The 27,974-nt window shown below is 41.3% G+C and overlaps 19 protein-coding genes across 19 annotated transcripts; 12 read left to right on the forward strand and 7 right to left on the reverse strand. All coding sequences in view use genetic code 12, as the record gives it.

Annotated features, from left to right (window-relative positions):
- Nucleotides 1-79: 79 nt before the first annotated feature.
- On the forward strand, nt 80-1,945 carry NGG1 (histone acetyltransferase; the record flags this gene model as incomplete). The annotated part of the gene is made up of 1 exon (XM_002616302.1): nt 80-1,945. One exon carries the CDS (start codon nt 80-82, stop codon nt 1,943-1,945), a length of 1,866 nt encoding a protein of 621 aa, XP_002616348.1.
- Nucleotides 1,946-2,007: 62 nt separating this feature from the next.
- On the reverse strand, nt 2,008-3,405 carry MAS1 (Mas1p; the record flags this gene model as incomplete). Its single annotated transcript, XM_002616301.1, has 1 exon — nt 2,008-3,405. The coding sequence occupies one exon, from the start codon at nt 3,403-3,405 to the stop codon at nt 2,008-2,010; it is 1,398 nt and encodes a 465-aa protein (XP_002616347.1).
- An 849-nt stretch (nt 3,406-4,254) lies between these two features.
- Nucleotides 4,255-4,971, forward strand: UPS2 (uncharacterized protein; the record flags this gene model as incomplete). Its single annotated transcript, XM_002616300.1, has 1 exon — nt 4,255-4,971. The coding sequence occupies one exon, from the start codon at nt 4,255-4,257 to the stop codon at nt 4,969-4,971; it is 717 nt and encodes a 238-aa protein (XP_002616346.1).
- Nucleotides 4,972-5,301: 330 nt separating this feature from the next.
- FOB63_002651 (uncharacterized protein) lies at nt 5,302-5,955 on the forward strand (the record flags this gene model as incomplete). Its single annotated transcript, XM_002616299.1, has 1 exon — nt 5,302-5,955. One exon carries the CDS (start codon nt 5,302-5,304, stop codon nt 5,953-5,955), a length of 654 nt encoding a protein of 217 aa, XP_002616345.1.
- A 173-nt stretch (nt 5,956-6,128) lies between these two features.
- FOB63_002652 (uncharacterized protein) lies at nt 6,129-6,377 on the forward strand (the record flags this gene model as incomplete). The annotated part of the gene is made up of 1 exon (XM_066102259.1): nt 6,129-6,377. One exon carries the CDS (start codon nt 6,129-6,131, stop codon nt 6,375-6,377), a length of 249 nt encoding a protein of 82 aa, XP_065958405.1.
- Nucleotides 6,378-6,617: 240 nt separating this feature from the next.
- Nucleotides 6,618-7,283, forward strand: FOB63_002653 (Phosducin family protein; the record flags this gene model as incomplete). Its single annotated transcript, XM_002616298.1, has 1 exon — nt 6,618-7,283. One exon carries the CDS (start codon nt 6,618-6,620, stop codon nt 7,281-7,283), a length of 666 nt encoding a protein of 221 aa, XP_002616344.1.
- Nucleotides 7,284-7,835: 552 nt separating this feature from the next.
- UBI3 (ubiquitin-ribosomal 40S subunit protein S31 fusion protein) lies at nt 7,836-8,387 on the forward strand (the record flags this gene model as incomplete). The annotated part of the gene is made up of 1 exon (XM_002616297.1): nt 7,836-8,387. One exon carries the CDS (start codon nt 7,836-7,838, stop codon nt 8,385-8,387), a length of 552 nt encoding a protein of 183 aa, XP_002616343.1.
- A 196-nt stretch (nt 8,388-8,583) lies between these two features.
- On the forward strand, nt 8,584-11,052 carry SEC10 (exocyst subunit; the record flags this gene model as incomplete). The annotated part of the gene is made up of 1 exon (XM_002616296.1): nt 8,584-11,052. One exon carries the CDS (start codon nt 8,584-8,586, stop codon nt 11,050-11,052), a length of 2,469 nt encoding a protein of 822 aa, XP_002616342.1.
- Nucleotides 11,053-11,067: 15 nt separating this feature from the next.
- On the reverse strand, nt 11,068-12,477 carry FOB63_002656 (putative lipid phosphatase; the record flags this gene model as incomplete). Its single annotated transcript, XM_002616295.1, has 1 exon — nt 11,068-12,477. One exon carries the CDS (start codon nt 12,475-12,477, stop codon nt 11,068-11,070), a length of 1,410 nt encoding a protein of 469 aa, XP_002616341.1.
- A 93-nt stretch (nt 12,478-12,570) lies between these two features.
- On the forward strand, nt 12,571-13,452 carry FOB63_002657 (uncharacterized protein; the record flags this gene model as incomplete). Its single annotated transcript, XM_002616294.1, has 1 exon — nt 12,571-13,452. The coding sequence occupies one exon, from the start codon at nt 12,571-12,573 to the stop codon at nt 13,450-13,452; it is 882 nt and encodes a 293-aa protein (XP_002616340.1).
- A 98-nt stretch (nt 13,453-13,550) lies between these two features.
- On the reverse strand, nt 13,551-18,022 carry FOB63_002658 (cohesin-loading factor complex subunit; the record flags this gene model as incomplete). Its single annotated transcript, XM_066102261.1, has 2 exons — nt 13,551-13,631; nt 13,832-18,022. 2 exons carry the CDS (start codon nt 18,020-18,022, stop codon nt 13,551-13,553), a joined length of 4,272 nt encoding a protein of 1,423 aa, XP_065958406.1.
- Nucleotides 18,023-18,275: 253 nt separating this feature from the next.
- Nucleotides 18,276-19,322, reverse strand: FOB63_002659 (palmitoyltransferase; the record flags this gene model as incomplete). Its single annotated transcript, XM_002616292.2, has 1 exon — nt 18,276-19,322. The coding sequence occupies one exon, from the start codon at nt 19,320-19,322 to the stop codon at nt 18,276-18,278; it is 1,047 nt and encodes a 348-aa protein (XP_002616338.2).
- A 256-nt stretch (nt 19,323-19,578) lies between these two features.
- FOB63_002660 (uncharacterized protein) lies at nt 19,579-20,940 on the forward strand (the record flags this gene model as incomplete). The annotated part of the gene is made up of 1 exon (XM_002616291.1): nt 19,579-20,940. One exon carries the CDS (start codon nt 19,579-19,581, stop codon nt 20,938-20,940), a length of 1,362 nt encoding a protein of 453 aa, XP_002616337.1.
- Nucleotides 20,941-21,172: 232 nt separating this feature from the next.
- Nucleotides 21,173-21,640, forward strand: FOB63_002661 (succinate dehydrogenase membrane anchor subunit; the record flags this gene model as incomplete). Its single annotated transcript, XM_002616290.1, has 1 exon — nt 21,173-21,640. One exon carries the CDS (start codon nt 21,173-21,175, stop codon nt 21,638-21,640), a length of 468 nt encoding a protein of 155 aa, XP_002616336.1.
- A 122-nt stretch (nt 21,641-21,762) lies between these two features.
- On the reverse strand, nt 21,763-22,365 carry FOB63_002662 (uncharacterized protein; the record flags this gene model as incomplete). The annotated part of the gene is made up of 1 exon (XM_002616288.1): nt 21,763-22,365. One exon carries the CDS (start codon nt 22,363-22,365, stop codon nt 21,763-21,765), a length of 603 nt encoding a protein of 200 aa, XP_002616334.1.
- A 54-nt stretch (nt 22,366-22,419) lies between these two features.
- Nucleotides 22,420-24,039, reverse strand: FOB63_002663 (uncharacterized protein; the record flags this gene model as incomplete). The annotated part of the gene is made up of 1 exon (XM_002616287.1): nt 22,420-24,039. The coding sequence occupies one exon, from the start codon at nt 24,037-24,039 to the stop codon at nt 22,420-22,422; it is 1,620 nt and encodes a 539-aa protein (XP_002616333.1).
- A 231-nt stretch (nt 24,040-24,270) lies between these two features.
- Nucleotides 24,271-25,170, forward strand: FOB63_002664 (lipoyl(octanoyl) transferase; the record flags this gene model as incomplete). Its single annotated transcript, XM_002616286.2, has 1 exon — nt 24,271-25,170. One exon carries the CDS (start codon nt 24,271-24,273, stop codon nt 25,168-25,170), a length of 900 nt encoding a protein of 299 aa, XP_002616332.2.
- A 16-nt stretch (nt 25,171-25,186) lies between these two features.
- On the reverse strand, nt 25,187-25,696 carry SPC19 (Spc19p; the record flags this gene model as incomplete). Its single annotated transcript, XM_066102262.1, has 1 exon — nt 25,187-25,696. One exon carries the CDS (start codon nt 25,694-25,696, stop codon nt 25,187-25,189), a length of 510 nt encoding a protein of 169 aa, XP_065958407.1.
- A 457-nt stretch (nt 25,697-26,153) lies between these two features.
- On the forward strand, nt 26,154-27,812 carry FOB63_002666 (uncharacterized protein; the record flags this gene model as incomplete). The annotated part of the gene is made up of 1 exon (XM_002616285.1): nt 26,154-27,812. One exon carries the CDS (start codon nt 26,154-26,156, stop codon nt 27,810-27,812), a length of 1,659 nt encoding a protein of 552 aa, XP_002616331.1.
- Between the last annotated feature and the right edge of the window lie 162 nt (nt 27,813-27,974).

A 27,974-nucleotide genomic window follows, 5' to 3' on the forward strand; every position in this document is an offset into this window, starting at 1 on the left:
TTGAAGTTCATTCTTTCTTAAAAATATTGGGAGCAGGTAACAAAATTGTTTCACAGGTTAACTCAAAGTTTCCATTACCATGAATTCACATTCGGCAACAACTACATTAGGGGACATAATAGATGAACTCAGGCTCAAATATGATTCTTCGGTTGGATTATTGGATGGTGCTGCCATCAGAAAGATTCCGAATCTCAATACTTTGCACAACTTGAGTAAACTATTAGCGAAGCTTGCCAAAAATTTACAAGAAATCGAGCGGAAAGATAACATTCTACTCGAAAGGTTAAACAAATTGAAAAACTCAGCAGATGGTGGTGATGATATATCTGAAAGTTCAGATGCAAGGAAGCGAGAGAATGACGATAATGAAGAGGACGAAAGTATACCATTAGCAAAGCGGAGGAAGAAAGACACAATCAAGTCAGAAATAGAGGATTTGGATAAAGCACCAGCTCCATCAAAGAACTCCAGTTCAGGAAATTTGGAAGAGGTCGTTGGATCTGTTGGAGTAGTGGGTGGTGAAGACGAAGAAGCTGATGAGAAAGGGAAAGTCAATTCAAAGGATGATCCAATCCCTCCAGTCCAGACTGGCTCCTTTACGCCTAGCAATGATACACGATTGAAGAATCCAAAATCTGAGTTCGTCACTTCACAGACCCTATCAGCAGAGACAATTGCAGAGTTAGGTCTATTTTCAGAAACTAACCATGGCCTCGAAACACAAGGAAAGGACTATTTAAAGCGTAAGTATGGAGTTGCTTCATATCCAGAGAATGATTTGAAAGACATGCTCCCGGGCGAAATACCTGACATGGACTTCTCGAAAAGCAAAGCCCCTTCCAATCAAGTCCAGTTTTCTACATACCAATCCTACATTGAGTCATACTTCCGTCCCTTTTCCAATGATGATATCAAGTTTTGCAACGAGAAGTTTGTTATCCCTCCCGGTTTTGAAAAACGAGATTATGATCCAACTACCACCCCGTATTTGATTCCAAAATTGGGACCGTTCTATGCTGATGTATGGGCTGAAGAGGATGCAGCTTTAAGGTCCAAATTAAGCTCGCCTGCGGCACCCCGTCCCCCTTTAGAAGCTTACAAAGCTAAAGGCGATTTTGAGAATTTGAATGATGATAAGTTGCTAACGGAAGATATTTCTTGTGGTCCCTTATCCAGTCGGTTATTATCAGCGGTTTTAAGTGTGCACGAAGCTAAAGATAAAATACAAGATGAAGGAGAAGAGAAAATGGCTGATACTGAACAGAATGACATCAAGAAAGAAGAAGCTGATGGAGAAGAGAATCTCCTAGCAGAAGATTCTGCTACGCAATTAGATAGTGGGGAAACCTTCAAGGTCACGTCAGAAGTTAGTGACTATTTCTCTATGGAGGAAAGACTTAAGAGAGAACTAAAATACATTGGTATATTCATGAATCTACAAAATGATGATGAAGGGAAACCCAAAAAGCCAGGGAATATCATTGACACAGATGATTGGATTTTGAACAGAGAAGATGATGAAATTTGCTCGGAAATCAGAGAGTTGCAAGATGAGCTAAAGGGTGCTGTCATAAGAAACAGGCAACGTAAAAAGTACCTCATTCCAATTCTTGAAGAGCAGTTGGCCTACCAAGAATACTGCACAATTTTGGAAGATTTAGATAAGCAAGTTGACCAGGCTTATATGAAGAGGCTTAAAGCTAAGAGCAAGAAAAAGAAGACTCCAGAAGTCACGAACACTGCACAGCAGCAAGCTGCTAATAGTGGTTTGAAGGCCTTGTTGGACAAGAGAAGTAGATGGATTAACAGCATTGGCAAACTATTTCCTCCTGCTCATATCATGAAGAGAATACCCAAAGAAAGTATCTTCAAAGATAATGTGGTTTCGGAAGAAAAAGAAGCGGAAGAAGAAGTAGATGTGGTCAACGACGAAGAAACCTAAAGCTTCGCTTTCTTTATATATACATGCATTTATAAACTATCCGTTGTGACTAATTACCTCTCTTACCAAGACATTCCTTTCACAAGGTCCTTGTGAGAGGGAATTGTCTTACAGTTTCCCAACGCACACATTGCTATTGGCTTGTCTTTCAATCTGTAGTTTGCCCAATCAATCACATCTTGTCTCGAAATGTTCTCCACTCTTTCAAAAACATCTTCTGGTGATAATCTGAAGCCGGTGTTCACCAATTGCCTTCCGATATCTTCGGCGATTGCTGTAGAGTCATCTAATGCCAATACCAAAGAGGCTTTCAATTGAGCTTTGGATCTTTCGACCTCCTCCTCGGTAATGTTTCCAGATTTCAATCGGGCCCATTCGTGCAACACCGCATTCACAAATAGCGACATGTCTGTGTTGCTGTCTGCAGTGAAATACACACCCATTAATCCTGTATCAGCATACGAAGTGGTATAAGCCATATAAGAATTTGCGATGGGTTCGTTGCCTGGTCCTCCCATAGCCGCAGTAACTGTCAAAGGCGAAGGAGAGTCCGAACCAATACCAATAGATCTATCCCATGAACCTATGATACCATTCGCAACAGAAGAAGTGAAGAAGTCAGGTGCAGACCAACTAACTCCCTCTACAGCTAACGCGACATGGGTTATGGGCAAAGAATCATCTTGGATACGTCTCTCAGCCCCATAGAAGATAGGCAAATCATCACCATGTTGCTTGAAAGGCACGTCGCTAGCTTTGATGTGACCAAAGTATTTTTGAGCATTCTTGACAAGCTCATCGTGATCGACACAACCAGCCCCAATCAAGGCCATTCTGTCACCTTTATAGTTTGTCTGGATGTAGTTAACGAGGTCATCTCTATTAATGGTTCTGATTTTCTCTCTTGGTCCTAGGATTGTTCTGCCCAAATCCTGGTTTCGATAGGCTATTTCATGCAAATGGTCGAAAACAACCTCGTCAAACATTTTGTCAACCTCATCACTCTCTTGTAGGATCACTGCTCTTTCCTTCTCGATCGCTGAAGGCTCGAGTTTGGATTTCGTAAGCAAATCACTCAATATATCCACGTTTTGCTCTAAGTCATTAGCCAAACATTTTGTGTAGTAAACGGTATTCTCACGAGAGGTATAGGCGTTGATTTGAGATCCCAAATCCTCAATCTCTAATTCTAGACTATATTGGGATCTTTTCGATGTTCCCTTGAAGGCCAAATGTTCCAAAAAATGCGCTGTTCCACTGCTTGTAGGATTGTCCGCTCTGGAACCAGCGTTAATCCACATTCCCACGGTGGCGGTTTTCGTACCTGGCATAAATTCGCTAGCCACTGTCAACCCATTAGGCAAAACGGTTGTTTTGAAGTTCGAAGCTGTCGACACTTGAGAAGATAAAAATCTTCTAAGGCTTCTCGGGAGGCTAGTTTTGCTGAGATGCTTAATCATGGTGGGTCTAAAGAAGGTTCAGATTGCAGAACTAGGTGAGCTACGGTTTGTGAGATATTTGATGTACGGATGTGCGTATATTGGTAAGCCTGTATTTTCTAGAACACCCATTTCCAATCTACAAGAAAAAAGAAAAATGCAAGTATTCAGGCGAGAAGGAAACAACTGAAAATTTAGTTTTACCTTAAACATAACATATCAATGCCCCAATTATAAGCATCATATATAGGCCTCAGTGTACCTTACATTAGAGTTGAAACGTCGTTGAAGAAGTTGATGCGAATTTTAACGTGAGATTGGACGCAAATTCTACAAAATCGTTCCTTTGCGTAGAATCATTGGTTTCAATAGAGGGCAATGACTTGTAACAATAAACATAATTATGCATGTGAAAAATAGAAGAGAAATGAATCAGGTTGTCTTTTGCTTGGTGTACAAGGAACTTTTTATTTGCCAAATGTTTTGAAACGTTTGCCAATCAGAGGACTAGGATTGAGGTGAAAAGAGTGAGCCACTTCACATTTCACATTTAATCTCGAATCGCGCATACAAAATACAAAATAAGATTTCGTCAGAGAAATAGAACAAAATCTAGTAAACGTTTCAAAACTCACGTGTGTAAGCTTTAATGTAATCCATATTTGAGCTCTGTTTGAATTCAAGAATGCAAATCAAACGGTGTGGCGATTATTGTTATCTCAGCCATTGTCATGAACCCGATAATCCGATTTAAGCGCGACGCATTAGTGTCACAAGCGCAGACGGTAAAGGGCAAAAAAAAAAAAAGAAACTCGCACGGCCCGGATATATAACTCTTCCTTGTTTTTTTAGCTTCACCCCACATTAGACATGAAGCTCTTTGAAAGCAAACATTTGTTTGACTACAGTTGGGAACAAGTGACAGCTGCAAATTGGCAAAAATATCCCAACGAGTTATCCACACATGTTGTCAGTGTCGACATTTTGAACAGGGAAATCGATGTGGAAAAGAGTGTTTTAAGGACTGAAAGATTGATCGCATGTAAACAAGCTATCCCTCATTGGTTGCGTGCCATCGTCGGAGCAGATGAATACTCGTACGTCAGAGAAATCAGCGAGGTGGATTTGAAAACTAAAACTTTGATCATGAAATCCGCCAATATGACAATGAGCCATTTGCTTTTGGTGAATGAAACTGTGGTTTACCGTCCTGACCCAAGCATGCCTGAGAGCAAAACTTTATTTGAACAGGAGGCAGAAATCACCGCATTTCTGTCCTGGTCCAGCATCTGCAACAAGATCGAAGATTGGTCCGTGGAAAGATTCGGCCAGAACGCAAAGATTGGAAAAAATGGCTTCGAAATGGTGTTACAGTCATTGTCAGAGAAGTGGGAAGAGTCTGGCTTGTTTGTCAAGGATGTTAGTAATAGCATTATGAAAGAAATCGACGAGGTCAATGATTTGACGCACGATGTGTTGGTCGATGTTTCTGAGAAGACGCAAGAAGTTTTCAGTGAAGTGAGCGAGAAAACTACCAGTGTCTTAAGCGAAGTTAGAAAGTTGCGTGGCGTGTGGGGCAGAGGATAGACAACTAATCTGCTCTATTTATATTTATTCCGTTGCATACCAGAGGCGTTTTACCCTTTAACTGGCATTTTTTTCAATTCAGCGCATACATGTCATATATTATTTAAGATAGCATTCAATTATGGAACAGATGTAGTAGTGATGCCAGTATGTGTTTCTACTGTTACTGGAACAGCTTCGAATTTCGCACTAACTTGATGTCAACGGTCTTCTATTTTTTTTGTAAGCCGCACGTGACAATTTTTTTTACCAGGCATCTCATCTCTGACTTAAAGAAACCGTCAGGAGGGTAAAGCTAATTTCAATTCCATTTCGCTTGTTACAATTCTCATGAATACCAATGAGCCACCGTTGAAGAAAGTCAAAATTGAAAAACCTGACCACTCTGACTTTGAAGAGTTCATCACTCAAATAGAGAAGGAAACAGAGAAGTTCAGCGCACAAACACCACATCCACTCTCGGAAGCAACACTAGATGAGCAAATAGAGTACGAGCTTTTCAAGCTCGGTAGTTATGGAGAAGATGAAGCATTAGCATTGAAACAAGAACAGCAGGATCAGACCTCATCATCAAGAGACAGTCCATGTACCTCTACATTCGAAGAAGAAGGCGAAAGGGTTTCAAGTACAAGCGTTTCATCACCAGAAGAAGAGGAGAATATCAAAAAAGGGAGCGGGACAGCCGAAGTGAACCCAAGTACGGTAGCGACCTTAAAGAGAGCAATGTGCGACACTAGCAGATTGATCGGAACATTTACGACGCTCAAGACAACGTATCTCAAACTTTGTAAAGAGTTCAATTATCTATTAGGGAAGTTCAACCAAAACGAAAGAATTAAAATCGAGCTTATTCACGAGAACAACGAGCTTAGAAAATTGTTGGTCGATGTGATCAAGGAAAAGGAGATGGACAGGAAAAGGTACAAGGACGACATTGAAAAACTAAAAGCACAAAAATCATGTCAAGTGCCATTATTAGCATAACCAGCATGTCAATAACCGGGCATGCTGTCATATAGTTACATAGTATTACCACATTAGCATTTACTAGTTTCTTTACATGCAGAACAGCACCTCTATTGTCTTGCACGTCTTACGAACAGAAATCTACTAACGGTTGATTCTTCGTTAAGACAGCACAGCAAATGGAAACAAAAATGACTCCTCCGCCCCTAACGACAGACCAGGAGAAGATTCTTTTGGAGCTAGAGATGATTTTGTCTACAGTTAAGCAAATTGACAACAACCTCAAAAAATCAATTGATCTACTAAACAATGATGCTTTTGATGCAAACGCGCCAGGGGGGCCAAAGAAAACTACAGAGGAAGGGCAACGCTATAATGAACTTGTGAAGTCAAATGTGCAGAAGATTACTGAAATCCTTCATTTGTTAGACACCATCTGAATCCTTGCTCGACTTATGAAGACAGGAATCGGAGAAGTTAGGACATTGGAAGATTGAGGGATGTTCATGTCTCATGAAAGCCATTACATTACACCATGGTATTAAAACTGACTTCAATAGCTAAGAAAGCATATACGATAATTGGTGTGCTCACACCTGACTTGGAATGCTATGGTCCATCATTCGCACTTCTTGCCTCTATAATGTTGACGCGCATTTTCCACATCCATTCTCGAAGTAATGGATGACCATCAAGCTGAGCTTGTCGAGAGATACCAGACATCAAAACTCAAAAACGTTTCCGGAACTGGACCTGACAGTGAAGATGAAGACAATTTGCTGGACCTTTTACAAGAGCTCGAAGACGAAGATGATTCGATGATGCATTATCGTGAACAACGACTCGAACAGCTTAAGAAGGAATTTAACAAAGTGGATCGTGCAGCAGAAAACAAAGGAGAGGATTTTGGCTTGGTGAAGTTTATTGATGACGAAAAATCTCTCATGGACACCGTGACTCAAGGAGGAGTTGTTGTTGTGCATTTTTATCAACCTTCGTTTCCCAAATGCAAGCTCATGAATGAAACGTTGGCTATACTAGCAGAGAAGCATGTATCCATAAACGTTATAGCTATCACAGCAGAGAATGCACCCTTCTTGGTTGCGAAGTTAAAAATCAAGGTTCTCCCGTTTGTGTTAGTGTATAAGAACAGCCAGGAGCTCACTCGATTCGTTGGATTTGAAGGTCTCGGGCAGGATCCGAACCGAATCTCCTGGCAGTTGTTCGAAAATAAACTATTACAATGTGGTGCAATCAACAGGAAGACCATCATTAGTTCCCGTTCAAATGCCAAAAGCTCAACAAACGACTCAATTGACGACGACTCTGGGGACGATTGGTATTAGTTCATCTTCAAGGTGCACTTTCAATCACCGGAAGCATATGATACGGAGAAGTGATCTCCAGAATCCGTGCTGGTTATGATTCGGAGTCTGAACTTTGGTGAGCGGTGGGGAAATTTCGGGTACATGTACATCGCAATATAGCCTTTTTCGGTTCTGTAAAACCCTGTCGCCCAATTGCGTCATGTAGATCTGGGTTCAACAGGTCAAAGGAAGTACTAACTGACGTTACAATGAGTTCCGATTAAGCGCCTGTTCACTTGCAGCTTGACTGGCTGTTAATCCCAGATAGGAAAGTGCGCTCACTACTACGCCATAATTGGCTGGAGTCGGAGATGATGGAAATTTTGAAAAAAACTGAAACGGCCAGAAGTTAAATTGCATACGGAATTAGCACACTCTAAAGAATTTCATTCTATTGCTTTGTAATTTTTAGTGTAATGTATTAAAGGACATTTACTAAACAGCTCTAGGTTTGCTGTGGCGCGCAAGGGCTCAAGCCCTAACACGATTGGAGGTTTCAAGTGCGTGCGCGCACCACAAAGTCTCCGGTCGATGCCTCTGGGAAATTTTCATTGCCCGCGAACTTACTTAAATTTTCTTTTCCCACCCTTATTGGTAAGAAAGAAGCACCTCAGCTGCAGACAAGCCGATATGCAAATCTTTGTTAAGACTTTGACAGGTAAGACCATTACCTTGGAGGTCGAATCCTCTGACACCATCGACAATGTTAAGTCCAAGATCCAAGACAAGGAAGGTATTCCACCTGACCAGCAAAGATTGATCTTTGCCGGTAAGCAATTGGAGGACGGCAGAACCTTGTCCGACTACAACATCCAAAAGGAATCTACCTTGCACTTGGTGTTGAGATTGAGAGGTGGTGGTAAGAAGAGAAAGAAGAAGGTCTACACCACCCCAAAGAAGATCAAGCACAAGCACAGAAAGCACAAGTTGGCTGTCTTGACCTACTACAAGGTTGACAACGACGGTAAGGTTGAGAGATTGAGAAGAGAATGTCCAAACTGTGGTGCTGGTATCTTCATGGCCAACCACCCAGACAGACAATACTGTGGTAAGTGTCACACCACCTTCAAGCTTAGCGCTTAACTGTATATATAGCTAAATCTCCGTTGCCTCTTTATTGAGGTTGATGGGTTTGGAAATATAGAAATGTTTGGTGTTATATTATTGTAGAGAATAATAATCGTATCGAATAGTTTGGTTTCTCCTGTGGTGTACGGGTGTGAGCGCACGCGCATGTTAGTGAGCATTAAACATCAATCCTAAGCCACTATACTTCTCTATGAGTTTTGCAATCTATGACTTAGAGGATGACGTTAGAAAACTACTAACCACGGAAAACTTTCTTAATGGGTTGTCTGTCAATGATTTTGTCGAGGAATTAAGCAAGGATCATATTCTCAAGGGCGCAGAAGTTAATAACTTAGAATACCTTGATCCCAAGCCTTACATCAGAACTTTCGAGTCAACTTTACGGCACTTAAGACAATTGAGTGACGAAGCATCGAAGCAGATGGAAATAGCAGAACGAGACGTGGATGAATTCGAATTGACTCATAGTAGGGCTGTCCTAGAGCTTTCTTCTCAGGTGGAGGAGTTTGTGTCGAAGTTCGGAAATTTGGACTCCGAGATTTCCAGCATCACCAGCAAAATAGAGCCACTCAACCAATCGCTAAACAAAATTACCAATTCGAGAGACCGGTCCATGGAAACCATTTTTCTTGTCCGTGCTTACCACGGCTTCTATACAAAGGAGAAATACGACCCATTAGAGAAGCTAAGAACCTCAAAAACAATTGACTCGAGAACTAAATGTGCCAAAACAGTGAAGAACTTACTCACGCTAGCTAAGAAAATTGAAACAATAACGGGAAACCTACCAAAAGTCTCAAAATGTGTCAACTCGATACAGAAATACAGTGAAATGATGGAGCAAACATTGATCGATAGATTTGAAATTGCATCCGAAGACAATGACTTTGAGGAAATGAGCCAAATATCACAGATACTATTCGAGTTTAATGGCGGCAGTAGTGTGGTTCTGGCTTTCATGAATAAAAGTGATTTATTTTTTGAGTCGGACCAAGATGAAGGAGGTTACTCTATTATTGAAGATGAGGCTATTTGGAAGAGTTTGGGGGATCCAAATTATCACAGCCAATCCATATTTAAAGGTGAAATAACCGAGGTTCTATTGGATAGGCTTAAGGTTTCCATAAAGGGCCAAGCACGAATCGTGCAACAAGTGTTCACTGAGCCTCTTCCAGTTCTAAAAATTATGGTTCAAAGAGTTTATGCCCAAATGATTCAGAACAAAGTCTCCACTCTTTTACTGTTTTCTCAACAATCAGGAGCTCTAGCTCACGTCCGAGTACTATATGCGCTTTATGTACTCGTTGGGGATTTTACTAAAGATATGAAAGAGTTCTTCGTTACGAACGAATTCGATGAGAACAACGAAATTGGTTCTACCTTGGACCAATGCTATTATGATTTGTTTATTGACTATTTGTCAGATAATTCTTACTTCAAGTTGGAGAAAGAAATGTTGGAATCATTCATATACGACATTGCCCAAAAATTCAATGCATTTAATGAGAAAGCCTTGAGCAAAAAGCAATTAGAACATAAATTGCAAGAAATCGAAAGTGAAGGCTCCTTTGCAAACACAAGAAATGACCGCTCAGGTATAGAAAGTGAAAAGCACGTCTTTCGCTTCATGGAACGAAAAAGACTAAGCAGATTTAAAGACTTCATGAAATCCCAATTTTCTGAAAGGTTGAATAAGGAAAACATGGATTTGCCAAGTAACGGCCCAGAATTTGAAGAATTTGGGGTGGTTAATATTACAAAAGTGCAAATTGTTTTGAGGTTGGCAATAGAAGCAATTGCTAGAGTTTTAGAGTTGGCGCCAAGTAAGACTCCTGAACATTCCTTGGATATTTTGGAGATCTTAATTATGGATTTTGGTGGGCTTTATATTGGAGGGGGAATAGAGGTAGCGTATGAAAAGTCGTTATATGAACTCACAAGCGTTTCATTGACGCAAGAACCCAATTTGGCATTTTTGAAATCGTTTACTACAACAAGTGACATTTTATTCTTACTCACATCATGCATTAAAAAGATTGTATTACCATGTGCGGTAAACAATCCAACCATCAGGAATAGAATGATCAGCTTGACTAACAACTATGTCTCTGGCAGTGAAACATCTTTGAATTTGATTATTGGGAACACTGTGGAAATCGTCACAAACAGATTGAATCTTCTTTTGCAGAAGCAAAAGAAAAAGGACTTTTTATGTGATGTCATTGATACTAATCAAGATTATACAGAAGTATGTGAAAGCATTTCCGACTTCTTAATTGATGTGCACAGCGTGTTGAAGTTGTATTTACACGATGGAAATCTCAACAATGTTCTTATAAAAATCGGCATGATCACATTAAACTTGTTATTGGATCACTTCAAGAAGTTTAGCGTTAATTCCACAGGTGGAATTGTGCTAACCCAAGACGTAATCAGGTATCAATCTGTCATTGATTCTTGGGAGATCCCAGAATTAACAGAGAATTTCCAAATCTTGAAGGAAATTAGCAACTTATTCACCGTTCAACCAGACTTGATCAACTCTTTGATAACAGAAGGACACTTGGCTAATTTGAAGGTCTATACTGTCAAACAGTATATATCCAAGCGGACTGATTTTTCTCCTAGCTACTTCGATCGCTTCTTTGGTCGCAAGTAAAAAGTAAAATGATGATTACATACGGTTATATAACGCTAAGAGGAGCGAAACATATGCGAAGAGCAATACACAACTCCGCACAAAAGCCAATATGCGCCTACGTTCAACCAGGTTTGTATGCTTTTGATAGACTTGAGAAGCCTGGGGCAAGAGTTGTGAAGGGTAGATACTTTCGATGAAATCTTGAACACTTTTCGGATGGGTTATGCACAAGTAAAACAAAGCAAAAGAAATCACTAGCAAAATACCATAAACCTTCACTCCTCTGTATGGATTTGGAAGATAACACATCATGGTCTCGTAAGTCTTGAGATCATTCAGGGTTGTAGAATGCTTATCATATGGGTTGTTCAACGAGAGAAGTTGATAGGCCGGATAATTGATACCATTGGTCATCGATGGAGTCTTGCAAGAGATCTCTCTCGCCAATTTCTTAGAGTTATCCAGATAGTCCACATGAACTATATCGCAGTAATCGTGGTCATCACCGCTGAACACCAATATTGGCCGGAGATTTTTTAAGATTTGCTCAGAGTATTTATAATCAATTACCGTCTGGTACTGGAACCCTCTTTGCAAGGGAAAAGGTCTTTTTGACTCTCTTCCTGGGCCGCATAACTCCACATTTGGGTCCCGATAAAGCGGAACATGAGTGAGGACAATACGAGGCATTTCGGGCAATAATTTTTGGCCCACCGTAGACAAAAATTCTGTGGCTTCCCTATTAACTTCGGGATCTTCGTGGGAGAGGGATATGGTATCAATCTGGATGAAAGTATGGTTTCCAAGCTCAAAATAGTCATTCGCCTCCCCGAAAAATGCAGTAAAGCGTCTTTGGTTATGCAAGGAAATGTTTTGAAACCCGATGTCGTGATTACCTGGGAGAGATCTGTAGCTCCGGCGATTAGTTTTCTGCGGGAAGATCCGGTTGAATCTCTCATACTCTTCGAGCCACGCGTTATCGTCCCATTCGCGTCCTCCATCGAATAAATCACCCACGAAAATGGTTGTGTCTGGATCAAGGTAAGCTTGCATAAACTTGTGGTTGATGTACAAGTAATTGTCACTCATTTTACGGATTAAATAGTTTAATGCTCGAGGAAGCTTGGGATACGTATGATCGTCGACAAGTTGAGGGTCTGCAATGAACACAACACGATGGGGTTTGATGTGGGCTCTCTGTTCAGGCCAATTTTCCCAATTCTCCCATTGACATGCGTCCATGGCGCTTTTCACTCGCACTCTTTCGAAGTAATGAATAACCATAAACCACAATAGTAGTAGAGGTACCCACAAACGGGCACCATAGTGAGTATCACTTGATTTTGCTAAAGGCACGGTGTTCTTCCGCTCAATACGGCTACTTGCCGCTATTTCCTTCGCTCCGGCATTTCTCTTTTCCCTGCGGCGGAAATTCATAAACATGGCAAGTGTGGTATGTAGTAAGTTTGGGTTCAAGATCGCGCTCTAGTCTCGTGCGTATTCTATGGGCCTGAACGAACGAAAACAGGCTCAAACATGACCACTGGAGAAAAACGAAGGTTACGTCTGGGCCGAGACGGGAAAGGCCAGTCGAGGCTTTTCAATTTCGAATCTGTCAATAGTCTTCTATATCAGGATCGGGAAATTGGAATTTGCTCTTCGCTCGAAAGTGACGATTTCAAAACCAAGAACTTCAAGAGATATGCATTTTATGGCCAGATGGCGGAGCTCCCAAAACTCAAAAATAAAGAAACAGACTTGAAATATAACGAATCGTTGCTACCACGAAGACAGAGGCTAAAAATGGACCCTCTCCCCGACCAACACTTTGAAACTTTCCATCGACGCATGAAGAGAGAGGAGAAGAATATGACGGGGGCAGACAGAAGCAAGATGATGTCGGAAATCGAAACATTGAAAAGTCAGCTTCGGCTTTTACGTCAGCACGATTGGATGAAACATCTTCCGCGCATCACATTAGTCAAAGACCCGAAAGACAGGTCAGAACTTCAACGGAAGAGAGAGTTGACAGAAAAGGAATGTCTACGGCTACTAAACAAGTACTACAGTTGGGAAAAGCGTAATGAAAATCTCGAGAATGATATCCGTTTGTTTAATAAGAACATGCATAGCGACAATGCGCACTCATCCAAACTCGCTAGAGGACGCAAGGACAGACATAATGATGACGACAACAATGACGACGATGATAATGACGAAGAAGAAGATCTGGATGATCTGGATGATGACGATGAGGACATTTTTCTTAGTGACCTAGCTGCCTTGAAAGCCAAAAGACAAGAAAGACGCATTGAGAAGTATGGTCCATCAATTCGCATTGTCCTAGGCAATGGTTATGATCTTGTCGGAGGCCCTTTTCAGTACCCTCGTATTGAAAAGGCTAGCACCTTTATGTAGAATAGTTTCTCATCAACAGCACTACTTTTGTAAAGACCTTGCCGAAGGAGCCTGGGTGTGCTAAGTTGGTGCTCATTTCTAGCTCCTCTAATGGAAAATCAATGAGGGTTATTGCTCGTGGCTGCTGCCGTAATTCCAAGTTGCTCCGACTTGGACGAAATTCTTCCATTACGGATGAGCTGATTGAGTAAGATGCAGCTAAAAGCTGTCTCAAATATATGAGTGTCAGAATAGTCTGCGAGTTCACGAAAAGAAGTTGCAAATTATCCACCGAAATTCCTGACCCAGATTTAGATCCAACGGTACTAGTAATCCTATCAACAAGGTCATACCCATCTCTTGTTATGACTCTATCCAAATGGTATAAAAGAAGACATACTTCCTCCAAGGATGAAAGCGAAAGTACCAGAAGGTTCATGGCAGAGAAAACAACGAGGTCTCTCTGATCTAAACATTCTTCTAATGAGAATTGAGTTAATGAGATGTTGAATACTTTTGCAACTGATAACACAAACTTCTTTTTCGACAGATATTGCTTGTTGATAATTCGATAAACGGTGCGAAAGAACAGAATTTGCTTCAAAAAAGACAGACCATTCATCCTCTTTGAGTACGCTACAGCCATTTTCACTGCATCAGGATAATTTCTATCGGAAAGTGACTCGTGCTTCTCGAATATCTCTGTGTGGAGACAAATTGCAATCTTCTTTATAATTTTGTTGGAAGACGCCTCCAATGCAATAATTGTAGGGACGCACATTTTTGGGTTAGCATAACCAAGCTTAACCACTAATTGTAAGAACAATACAGGAGCAAAAGCTGTGTGATCAGACAAACATAATGCTAGGATCTTATCAATGTACCTCTGAATGACACTAGCACATACTCCATCATTCAAGGAAGAAATTGAACTTCCATTGAAAGAGCTGACACCCAGATTTTGTGAAGAGCTTGAATAGTCGTTGCTTCTCGCAATCGCATCCCCGTCTTCTTTCGCAAGGAAGTTGGCAAGGCCCTCAACTATAGTTAATTTCGTTAGATGATTCCCATGTCCGAGTTCTTTGTCAAGGATTGTAAGGATTGCTTCAGACAAGAATAACTTGGGGTGGTAAGTACTAACACACAACAAATTTTTGAGTGCAACATTTCTTGTTCTGACATCATATCTTGAAGCACAAAATACTAACAAGTACTTGCAAATTAAACTCACGACAGTTTCTTTCTCTTTTAATTCGACCTTGCTTCTCATGATTATTTCTCTAGACCCCTCAAAATCACAGTAGGAACCAAAACATCCTAGTAAATTCAAGAGTTTATGGCACTTAGTCAAACTTACGCGATTCATTTTCTGCTCAGCGATAATAGGCTGAAGAAGGAGTGTAGTGGAAATAAAAGCATTCACCATCTTTGATTTATCATCAGTCAAGCTGGACAATGCATTTATTGCTGGCACCGCTTCATGTAGTTCCTTATTGTCAAACTTAGTTAACCTGGAAAGAAGGCCGTCTCGAAGTTTCACGATATAGTCTTTTCTGAAAGATTTTGTGTCCTCAAGAAAAAGTCTTAGGATTTTCAAAGCCTGTAGGGACACACCTTCAGTATGCCCCTGGTCACTTATAACATAGGGATGTAATGCAACCATATTATCAAAAGAGACCAATTTTTTATCACAACGTGCTAACAAATTCACTAACATAAGGGACTTTTTCACCTCATGGCAATCCGTCTCTATGTGATCTATTGCAATGTTGAATGCTGCATCCACAATTCTCTTTAAGGACATCTGGACAGATTTATCCGCAATTACTTGTGCAATAAAATCAGTGAAATTGCTGACCAGAAAACCAGGGGAGTTGACAATTTCAATCATCAATTGGCATACTTTTACTGATGAAGTGTCCAGATCTTCTAGGAATAATAAAGCAGTTAATGAAGTTCTAGACATATCACGAATACTTGGTTCTTCATCGTAAATTCTTCGCAACATTTTTTTTGAAATGAAGACTCGAATGGACTTATCATCTTTGTGGAGATACATTTCCTTCATAATCTTAATAACCCGTTTTCTAAGAGTGACACCATCATCAGCAGCTCGTTCACAAATGTCTTGATAGTATTTCTCGATGAGATCAGGATTTGCAGCAATATATTTACCTAGTATTTCTACCACTGCTTCTTTCATCAGAGGAGAATTACCTGCCATTATTTTGGAAATTGAAGTGCTGATTTTCAGTGCTAACAAAATCTTTGGGTTGAAGTCAATCATGGACGAAAGAATTTTGATCGCCTTTGTAGCTGATTTGACTTTAGATGATTCCAAATAAGATACCAAAAGAGCGACAAAATTGTCGTATAAAGGATCGAGCTCAATCAATAGCAATGCCAAGTAGCCATGCTTTGCACTTGAGCTATTTTCTCCAGTCCTTGAGCTTTCTTCTCTAGTATTAACGAGGTGATTATCCTGAGCTAATAGTCCTAGGCAGGCATCAATGAGTGTATGTAACTGAATTGCTTTTTCTGGGATTTCGGTAGATAAATTATTTGTAGGATTGATGGCATAGATGTGTTCTTCAAATCCTTTAGTAACCTCACTTGAAAGACGTTCGCATATTTTTATTAATCGTAAGAATAACAAATGGAACTGTCGAACATCGCTGATTTGCATGTATTCATTTGAGGTTTGCGTAATCACCAGTTCGATTACTACCTTTAGTTCACTCAATTCATTATCAGTAATGTTAGCGCTGAAATCAAGCCGTACAGTGCATCTTTTCTTTATCCTGAGAATCTCTATTCCAACTTTCCCCACGACTTCCAAAGCATACGGTTCTATAGCGCCCTGGAATTTATTTTCTTTGAGTCTATAGCAAAATGTGGACATCAAAGATTCGGTCATTAGCACTGCACCAGGCCAATCTGGCAAAGTAAGAAGAGTTAGACAATCATCAATGAAAACCAGGAAGAGTGATTTAAATGCGATGTCCGAACCCACAAGTGCTTCAGCAAAAAATACCGAGATTTGAGTAGCGATTCCTCTTGCATCGTTAAGAACAGCCAAAGCCCCACTGACTAGGCTCAGCCTCTTCAAGTTTTTAGAACTGTGTGGATTTTTGTTCTTCTCTAACTTCTTGAAGGAGTTTATTTCTCTCTCCATCGATTTGGTGTCAAAACTCTGGACAAGACGAACAAGGAACACGCTAATAAACAGTACGTTACCACCATGAGATAATTTTATGCGAGAAGTGTTATTCTGTTGTGAGAGTTTTTTAAAATTTGCCAACATCTCATTGACAATAAATTGCCTCTGACTGGGATAAAATTTGAAAATTTGAATCAACAATTGAATCATGGCGTTACGGAGATCGTCATGAAGCATATCTTTGAGGTCTGCAAAAACAACTTCAATGCACATATATTCTATCTTGGTCAAAATCAGCTCGTCTGGCTTGTTTTCCTTTAAGTAGTCCACAAGACCTTTAGCTGACTCCGCGATATGCTGATGTAACATTGATGGACTGAGGGTGAAGTTGAAGTTAGAGCTCAAGCTGACACAACTCTTCGTGATCTTTGAAAGCAAATCAACCAATATTAAAAGATGGGAATCAACATGTAATTTTCTATCATGCGGGTGGGAATTGATAACCAAGAAAAGAAGCTTTGACGAGAGTAGCATCAAATTCTGGTTTTGGATATCAAGTCCATCAGATTCAATTAAGTGAACATAGTAATTAATAGTGTTGGCACATAGGACTGCGATACGCTGAAGATAGCTTGATTCAAGGTCAGAAGCGTGCAAAGAAGTAGTTAACCTGGATAACTCAGAAAACAACGAATGGGCTGAGTACAGTGTAAGAATAGTAATCCCGCGGTCTGTAATTATGCAATTCTTATCATCTTGGTTTCTTCCATCGACAAAACCAATCGCGTCCACAATTTTGTAAATGGATAGTGCATCAGAATTCTCGATGTGAACTCTTTTCCGCGACGAATGAACTGAGCCACATGATAGCAGACTGGGTCTTTGTCGTTTTCTCATTATCTTCAAGTATTCCTCTTCGAGTTTCTCTTCATAAAAGCGAACGTGGGGCGATACGACCAGCGGATCAAGAGCGGAATAATTGGGTAATAATCTGAGACGGTCACTGGATACGTCAACATTATCGACGTCAGTTTCAAATGTTACGAGGTCCAGATCATTGACTAAGCTCTGCTTCTCATAAATGGCTTGGAAATGAGGAGGAACGGAAAGAGGCATAGTGGTGCGATCGCTCACACCAGATATGACTGGTTTCTTGAAACTGAGAGCCAGAAGGTCCCTGCTTTCGAAGCTCGACAAATTTTTGGCATACTCCTCAATTATGTACAGCGCAACCAGATCACCATCCTCCAATGCCTTTTGTGCTTTTTCAACGAGCAACGTAGACGCGTGAGACACGTACTTAGTACAATCGGGGCCTCCAGAGTACAATCTTGAAAAAGACAAAAGCGGTGCCAAGTCCTGCTTTGGTATTAGTTGGAAAAAGGGAGATACTGCTAGCGCCTCTGTTAGGTCAGAGGGTTTGGGTGGCATTCACAAAAAAATGGGGCATGTATTAATGATCTTGTGCGTTTGAATCATGAGCGCGATGATCTTCATACTAATCGGGTAAAGTATTGATGTGTGGAGGCACAAAATCGAGGCACGATCGAACAAATGTAACACAAACACAGATATTTGACGGGGTAATTGATAAATTATGTTATATTAAATTAAGCTAAATTATAGTTGTCTACTTAAAGTTGCAACACGGTGGGTATATACCATGTAGTATTATGATCGGGCACTACTTGACCCTACCTTCAAAGGATGTCAAAACAGGCAAGTCTGCTAGTCTGATATCGCCACTTATGTATTTTTCTCTCGGTTTGATCAAGGATAGACCTTGCGGTGACGCAATCCAGTTGAGCCAAAGATTTGCTGCGACAGATTTCGTGTCAAAAACATTGACATAGCGCTCTTCGGCCAGCAAATTGTGCAGCGGTCTCGCATTGTTCAAGAATTCTCTTGTGGTGATGTTATTAGCGGTCAAAAACAAGTGAAACGCAAGAAGCAACGTCGGATACACAACCCCAGAAAGAGAAAGAATGGCTAGGAGAAGCGCCACCGGAGATCGAGATGCTGATTGCGAGAAGCGGTGTATGTCCAGCTCTTCAGTTCTGTAGTGGAAAAGATGTACGAAGGAAAGCGTGGCAAGAAACACACATGTAGTCACAGCACACAATAGAAACCACAAAAAATAACGGTAGTTCCGAGCACCGATACAGTTATTGAGATAGACACAATGATGATCATGGACCAGCACACAGCTATTACACTTGCCACAGTGGCTCATGCGAGGCAAACGCCATATATGGCAAGTGGCACAATATTTGACAGAAACGCCATGATATCGATCTGAATAATACGGAAGCGAGATGGTATTGAAGTATTCGTCAGGTGCTGTGAGAGAAGATGCATGTTCAAAGTCGAAGGGAAGATGTACATTGCGGGGTTGGATACCTGCGTCTGAGGTGGAGCATTTGACAAAGAACATGAATAGAAGAAACCACAAGTAGCTGAATATCACAACTACAGCAGGGCTAATGTTGTGCCAGAACCAGCTGGCTTCAAACACCCAAAAGAGAACTCCACCTGCAATGATTGTAGTAGCCACGGCAAGACTGATGGGCTTGTGTTTGACAAACTTGAAGCGGCCCCCAAAGCAGTATACATATGGCATATCCGCATACTTCTGCATCTGGTAGTTGCGGCTGTCGCCATGATCAATGGTATAATTGGGGTCTGTTAGGAGCCAGTTGGTGACTAGTTTGCGAAGAAGACCAGACTTCATCTTGAGAGTTAAAAGGATTGGAGGACTCGGACCGGAAAGGGACGATGATTGCTTCAATAGCGCTAGCCTGGCGGTATGACCAGATATTTTGGCCCTTTATGCGCCAAAGGGAGGTTGACCGATATCTGAAGTTGACTGCTCCATGGCTCAAGTCTTCGCGCGGCTCAAGTCACCACACTACTAATTTTTAGTCAACCTATACACTACTTTCAGATCAAAACGCTAAAGGCACAATCGACAAAGAACTCGACCCAGCATGTTTTGCCAGCTTCGACCTTATCTTGCTAAACGAACACCCCTCAGTTTGCGCCATGCACGTCTGTTTTCTATCAACCCGAAATATATGGGTGCTGTTCGGGGTTGGGGCACAATTGCGAACATCGCAGCTGGAGCCTACATTGGGGGTCTTTTTGTGTGTTTGGGCTCATTGTATTTCGTATACTACGATGCGGAAAGCAGACAGCATATTCCATTTGAGTTGCCGTTTGGTGAACAGTACACGGCAGTGAAGGCGATCAGCAAAGACGACGTACTTAAGAGCCCACGGTATGCGGTAAAACACTATCGCCGCTTATTGATTGACTTGGCCCTCCAAGCGGATCCGGAATTGCAATTTTCAGAAACGTTGCCCGATGGTCTGCGAAACTATGCTGTTCCACTTTTAAGCTCGGACACTTTGGTGTACCATAAAACTCCAGAGTTTGCCAACTTCTACATTGATATGGTTCTTCGGTATGCTAAAGCGTTGTTGGCAAAGGGCCAGCTCGATACTTCTGTGGCCATATTGAAGCACATTGTTGATGACGACGAAATATTCTATAAATTGGGCGATGCTGAGAGAATGTCACAATGCTGTCGTATGTTGAGCAAAGTGAGCCTGGTGGATGACGAAAAGTCAAAGTACTTGGAACGGGGCGTCAACATGTTGGCACAGACATTTCTGCTGGTGAAGTTGCAAGATAATTTGCTCCAGGAAGGTTCCCGGATAACGGACGAGCTCATTCTCGCATTGAACGCATTGGCCTTCACTTATGCTCGCCAGTCTGCTAGTGCAAAGGGAAAAACCAAGCAACAACTCTTGTCAAAATCGCTTAACATATACCTCGCCAATTTGAAGAGTCTTTCGGAAATCAAGCTGGCCATTGACTCCGGTGAACGCACCCAGGCGTCATTCCCGTTGTTCAATTGCGATCCGGAGAACTTACAAATGACATGCGCAGAAATAAAAGCTCATATCAGTGAGATCTTGTGGGCCAAGGGATACAAGAAAAACGCGGTTGCATGGGGTGAAGAGGTGGTGGAGGAGATATATTTTGACCACAACAACGTAAGTCGGGCGTCGCCAATCTTGCTCAATGTGCTAGATAATTTGGCCACCATGTATGACCAACTCCATGATAAAAAGTCCAAACAGCGATGCGAAGGCTTGAAGCATGACTTGCAGCTTTTCGAAGGAGAGCAAATGTCATGGTACGATAGTGTGGTGAACCGCTTCACAAAAATCATCTACTACAAAGGACCTCTTGGAATCTTGGAAAAAGCACTAAAGGAGAGATTTGGGCAGCCAGAACGCATTCCAGATATTGAAGAGTACGAGGATGAGGACGAAGAGGTGTAGAAAAAAAAATTAAAACCAGCTTTTGCGATTGAAAGGTAGTCGCTATCATCTCCACCTTGTTTTATAATCTCTCGCTATTGATGTACATAGTAGAGACCTGCGTAAGAGTCGGGTCTCGCGGCCAATCAAATCCTATTCAAGTGTAAGAAAGTCCGGGGTGCTCGGTACTACACAAAAGTTTTGGGGGAAAAAAGACCTTTCTCATTTTTAGTCCATCTACTACTCACCAGCCATGTTGTCTCTCTCCCGTGTTGGATTGCTCTCTCAGAAACAAAGTTTGTTCAGACCAGCTTTGGTCCGTGGCATCAAGACCATTCCTCAACCACCAGGTTTCATTGTGGGCACTGTTAACGATGCTTACATTCCGCCTAAACCGAGCAAGACCCACGGTTCTTACCACTGGACTTCCGAAAGAATTGTTGCTCTTGGCTTGTTGCCTTTGGTAGGTAGCTCCATGTTTGGCACTGTTTCCGGTATCATTGACACCACTATGGCCAGTTTCTTGTTGTACCACTGTTACGTTGGCTTCCAGTCTTGTATCATTGACTACATTCCCAAGAGAGTCTACGGAGTGTATCACAACCTTGCCATGTACTTGTTGACCTTCGGCACTGGTGTTGCTGGTTACGGTATCTACGAGATCGAACAAAAGGAAGAGGGCGGAATTACTGGTATTGTTTCCAAGGTTTTCCATGCCTAAGCAAGACGTTGACTTTTTGGAGTTCAACAGCGCATAGCTACTCTGGTGCATTCGTGGGGATCATGCTCCCATGTAACTTATTGAAATACACGAAACTATGAAGTACGGTAAATGCGTGTCACCTAATTTTGCCCGCTCAACTCCTGGATTGCTGGGTTTATCTTAGTTGATAGCCATTCCAGTAGCAATTTCCTGGCATGCGGTACTGACCTTGATGTAATATCTGACTCATGCAAAACTCGTAAGCTATATTTATTTGGATTGTATGCATCTCTTGCAACATAGGAGCGGTTGACAAAAAAGCTGCTGGTAGCGTCGTCAATTTGTATCTCAATGCTTCCCTCGTTAGCCATTTCAATAAGCAAATCTTGTAGGATATCGTGGAAATGTGTATCACCGCCCATTTGCCTTAGAGCCTGCTCTAAAGAATTGATTTCAATCACATCGTCAAAGGACAATTGACGACCTTCGTTGACGTTACATACTGATACCAATGTGCTTTTCACCAATTTCCTTATACCTTGGCTTTGTAACGCAATGCATGCCTCACTGTTCTTGAGGTAATGGATGTAATCACCGAAAGCAAATATCTCAACAGTGTTTACGGTTTTGCGGAAGTACGGGTCATCTGATTCATGGCCGCAGCATAAGTCCTCAAGCAATTCCCGGTAGTTGTATATACCTTCCTTAAATAATAGGTCTAGTATTCCGTCGATCGAGATCATATGGATAAAAAGTGCGTATTAATCCTGCCAAAGATAAGTTGTTGCGTCCGGCATCTAGCTCATTATATCAATCTTTTCCACCAACTCTGGATAAAGACTTTGGATGACAGAATCAAAGAGTCGTATCACTAGAAGCTGGTTAATTTTACTCTCCTCCGAATAAGGCCCCTTTGGGTCTTTGTTGGCCAAATCAAAAATGCGCAAGAAGTCTTCCACATCTCTCTTCAATTCTTGTGCAGACTCATTTCTGTACCTAAGCCACCAAAGGGAGACGCCCATGGGCAACCTTGACGACGATTCTTTTGAACATAAAAGGTCATACCAGAGCCCTGTAAGTTCCGAAAGGTTTTCTCCTTCGTTGAGATTGGTTTCCTCTTTTACTTCACCATTATCAAACACAATCTCCCTGATCATCGCTACTAAGCTAGCCTGTGTTTCGTCTTGTAGAAAGTCCCCGTGTCTAATCTGATTCATTAGATACTTTGCAACAAAGCGTTCCACTTTCTCGGTCAATAGAGAGCTTGCACTTATTGCCGAGCGGAAAATACTCAAAAATCCAGTCCATATTGGTTTGCGCAGGCTTAAATTAGTAATGTGATTAATCAAAGATAAAACTGGAGAAAACAATATTGGTGGGACCTGGTCAAGTTCGGCCTTTTTATCATCGATGCCAAAAGTCCATAAAGCACATGCATTGAGATAGATCGAAGAAACTGAGCTTGTGAGACGTTTATACATGGAGTTCTTATACGGGATACTTCGGGACAGCATCGCTGCTCGGATTTTCGTTCCAATTTTTCCAATCACAGTTTGCAAGAGGAACTGGGGGGAAGACATTTTGTAAAGAAGTCTGTCTAGTACCAAATCAGCCAACACTGATGTTACCAAATTCATGGCTATCGTAGATGAAATCGGAGTTTTTGAGACATCCAAATCCTCAGCCTTGAATGAAGCACTCATTATATTTTTAACCACCAATCTCAAATATTTAAGACGGTTTGTTCTTCTTTCATCGCTTGTACCGGGCTCAGTCCTTTTGTCGGTCAAAAAAATGACATGACTTTTCTGAAGATGGTCATCTATTATTCTTTCTGTCGACAACTCATCTCTAGATGATATGGACGCCTCCCTCTTCATTAGGTCCTGCCTTATAAATCTAGGAAGTCCATCGTCCAATTTCGTTCGTTCAATGTGGTCATCGAGTATGAATGCACATCTATTGAGCAAATTCAACAATCGGGTCAGCTCAACGACGGAACTCACTCTTCGAGAGAAATCCCGTATAAAAGCACATAGCACATTGTATACACTTCCCACAAACTCGAAATCTTCGGTGTTTAGCTTCAGAAAGTACCACGAAGTAACGTAAGAAGTAACAATAGAGCTTAAGAAAATATGAAGCTCAAAATTGAGAGAGGAAAAGGAATCACTCTCAATAATCGGAGGTAGATATGTGGAAAGCTGCTTTCTGGATACTTTGTTATTATGAATAAGTAGTTTTGATGGAACAAAGAGCTTCACGAGCAATTGAAACTCTGGCGACTCCACAGTGATGTCAACATCATTGTTCTTTTTGTTTTTGGGGTACCTATTCTTTTCAATGGTGATTTTATTTTCCTTCAACTGTCCCGATTTCTCCACATAACGACGGTTGAACTTACGCTCGAGGCCCATTATCGTCTAGCATGAACTTGAAAGTACTTGAAAGTAGTCGTACGGGGAAGTGCTATAGCGTTCACTTGTTCCAGCAGCAAACTCTCGTTGAAATTCGGGTGTACACTTTTTTATTGGAAGGCTTAATTTGGCAAACGTCCTAAATGAATAAAATGTGTAGCGCCTTCCTGTACTGGAGGTGTATGGATTTGATTTGAGAAATGCAGATTTCACACAAAGATTAACATTCAAATGTACAGATATTTAAATATTTTGCTGAAAAGACAAAAGTCAACATGCAGCAGCAAATTTAGTCCGTTGATTGAAAACTACAAGACAATGAGACACATTCATTTTCCCGGTATCACGCCGTTCGCCAAGGGCCAGGAATTTCAGCAGAATATGGTAAATGCGAACTTAGATTTCAAGAAAATGGAATCAAAGATTCGAAAACAGCAGAAGGAAATCGCAGACCTGGGCCATATTCTCAACCAATATGAGCAAGATTTCATCCAGAAAGTATTATCAATGAAGCCATTTCCCACCCTCTTGACTTTCGAGTTTGAGAATGTGTACACTGGAGGAAAACAAATGAAACAAGATCCACAGATGCAAGAAAAGATAAAAGCATATGAAAAATTGGGATGTTCATATTACCAATTGGAACGTGGAGGGCAAGTTACATGGCATGGCAAAGGACAGTTGACTGCTTACTTGATTATGGACTTGAAGCAGTTTTCTAATTTGACTGTGCGGTGTTTCGTAGACAGTGTTTTGCTCAAGGGTGTTCAAAATTTGTTGAAGAAAAACTATAATCTAGACAGCTATGTCAATGAGAATCCAGGAGTTTGGATGCAACCTAACGACAAGAAAATATCTTCTGTCGGATGCAATATCCAACGAGCAATCACCTCTTATGGCATTGGCTTGAATGTAAATCCAGACCTCAAGTTCTTGAACACATATACTATGTGTGGATTACCAGATGCAACTGCTACGTCATTGGAAGAGTTAAGGCCAGGCAAAGCTGAAAGTATCAAGGTTGTGGGTGAGCAGTTCGCAAAGGAAGTTGCGAAACTTTTAAACATTCTGAAAATTGAACACATGGATGGCTCGGACTTTATGAAGCCAGAGAAGACCGAGCAACTGTAAATAGTAAACGATTTGATTATTTCTGGGGCGGTAATGAAGGAATCATGCTCAAACGAGCCTTTGTATCTTGTAAATTCATGCGCGACAAGCTATATTTTAGTCTCTCTTTCTTGTTTTGCAAGAGCCTTAGCCTGGATATTTTTGATTCTTCTGCGCTTTTGTGTATTCCGCCTCGTAATGTGGTGGTGAATGACTCTCGACCGTTTTTTTCTGCAGTTTCAAGCCTCACCTGTTGGAGTTTGAACTTGTTTTCAAGACCAGCTTTCTTCCTCCGTAGGCGTTCAAGTTCTTTCTCTAATTTTCCCATCAAGGTAGAGACTTGCGTGTTTGTTTCGCTTTGTACTTGTCGCTTTGCGCTTTCTAAGTCCAGCTCAGGTACAACACCAAAAACTTTTTGCGTATTGAGAACTGTTTTGATCCGTTTAACGTCTCGAGTTGCATACTCTAACGATCTTATGGATGAGTTGAGAAGCTCGACTGAGCTGTCAAGTATATGGACACTTGTATATAAAGGCGACTTCTTCATAGTACGTGACACGCTATTATCACATCCTCAAAGCGCGAGAAGTTATGTTTACTTGACGTGAGGTTATGTGCAAACCATGATCATTGTCTTTGAAAACTAGCTTCAGCTTTATTCCAACAAAGAATTCTTGATTCTACTACTAAGAAAGGTTTCGGTTTTTGCTCTTAATTATGATTGCCCTCTGTTTTTCTCGAGAAAAGATCGACACACAAGAAATATTTTCCCATGCTTCTTAGTCGTATTTGTGGCGAGCTTCATTGATAAAAAGTTCGGGTATGCAAATGCCTAACCTCCTAGGGTTTCCTCTGTGACTCTTGCTTGTAAAGATATGCATATGTTTCAATCGGAGTAGAACCGAAGAAGAAAGGTTGATGTGGTGTACGGGTGTATGCACTACTGTCCACATAAGTTGGTGTAAAGAATCTAGACGAGCTTTTGCCCACAAATACCCGACACCATGAGCCAACTTGAATCATCCGGTTTCAATGTGTCGGAGCTTTTCCAGACTAGTACCTCTTCAGTGCCGGAAAGTGGCCCAGCCTTACGGAAAAGATCAAACTCTCAGTCACAGGTTGTTGCTCTGTCAATGTACCTACCACCACGTTTGAACTCGTCTCCGTCGAACATTTTAGGCCGTGGCGTTGGCTCAGCAAGCCACCACATGAACGCCAAGCCACAAAAAAGACATCAAGCAGAGTACTATGTTACACTAGCTCCATTGAACGATACTTTTGTGAAAAAGCACATTCATGTCCCCTATTACCCAGAAACTTGCAAATTAGGGCGCCCGACAGGCACAAAAATCAAACCGCACGTTAACAACGGCTATTTTGACTCCCGTGTTCTCAGTCGAACGCACGCTTGCATGTACATTGAGCCAAAGACTGGCCAGTTGATGATTCAAGACATGGGATCATCTAACGGTACCTTCGTCAACCAAAACAAGATAGGCGCCGAACCAGTTCCCATAAATATAGGTGACTCTATAAATCTTGGGTTCAACATTCAAATCGAAACGAGTCATAAACAAATCAGCGCCCGGATTGAAAATATCAATATTGTATCCAATAATCCAACTGGACCAGTTCTTAGTGGTCTACCCAATCTAACGCAAGATGATATAAATAAGTTCTCTGCGTCCGAGATGAGACACTTTGACTTTATTCAAAGAATTTTCGCCCTGTTACTGGATAACAAGGATAAAGAGTTCGACGAACTGGTGGAAGAAGAAGAAAATGAATCTTTCAAAGCTTTTGAAAGGGCAATGTTCGGAGATATTTTCCCTTCTTTGGAAGATGCGCTAGCATCTACATCGGAGGACAGTTTGAATGCTGGAATTTTCAAAAACTCACTTATCGTTAATGCGCCTAATGTTGGGTCCACGATTGACACTCTCATGGCGAACTTGGCTTTAGTAAAGCAACAAAACAGTTCTTTGAGCTCATTAGAAACTTACCTCAAAAACTATACTACAAAGATGGATGAACTCAATTCCCGCTTTTTGAAAGCTGAGTTGGAAGCTCGTGACCAAGAGTTCCAGAAAAAATTAAAGGTCATCTCTCTAGAAAATGAAAAGGAGAAGGACAGACATCGCTCGGTCATTGAGAAACTAGAGGAACAAGTTCATAACCTCAAACTAGAAAAGGCAGAACTTGATTCGAAGCTACAAAAACAAATGTCTCTGGCAAAAGCTGAGGAGACTGACAAGCCTGATGCTAATGGAACACTCGATCGAACGACACAGACTTCTAATGGTGTAAGCAAGATATCCCGCATAGTTGATGCTACATGCTCTGACGTGAAGAAAACCTCTAACATTGCAACTGTTACGCCTGCAGCTAAAGTTTTGAAAACGCCATCTTCTGGTTCTCCTGATGAATCCAAAAATGACCAATATATGCCTATAAGGTATGAAAAGGACGATGATGAAGGCAAGTCGAGCGTCATAGCACATCATACTCCTGAGAGTAACGACTCGGTGACAGAACCTTCAGCTGCTGAATATCCATATTTGCGCCATTTGTCTCTGCTGTTGGCTAGTTTCAGAAATCAAGGGGTAATCTTGGGAGTCGTTGTTGTCGTCGCTGGATACTTGTATCAAACATCGAACAAATGAACGAATGGTTTAGCATGAATATACGAACGGAAACGATAATTGGGTTGCAAGAGTTATTATAAACCCATCTTTTTTTGTACTTTCTTGCTTATCATTAACTGTATTTAATGCTTAAGATATGACCTAACATTACATGGGTTGCATTTAGATGGTTTCACATTC

The sequence above is a fragment of the Clavispora lusitaniae genome (genome assembly GCF_014636115.1).
Source record: "Clavispora lusitaniae strain FDAARGOS_655 chromosome Unknown tig00000078_pilon, whole genome shotgun sequence".
NCBI lineage: Eukaryota > Fungi > Ascomycota > Pichiomycetes > Serinales > Metschnikowiaceae > Clavispora > Clavispora lusitaniae.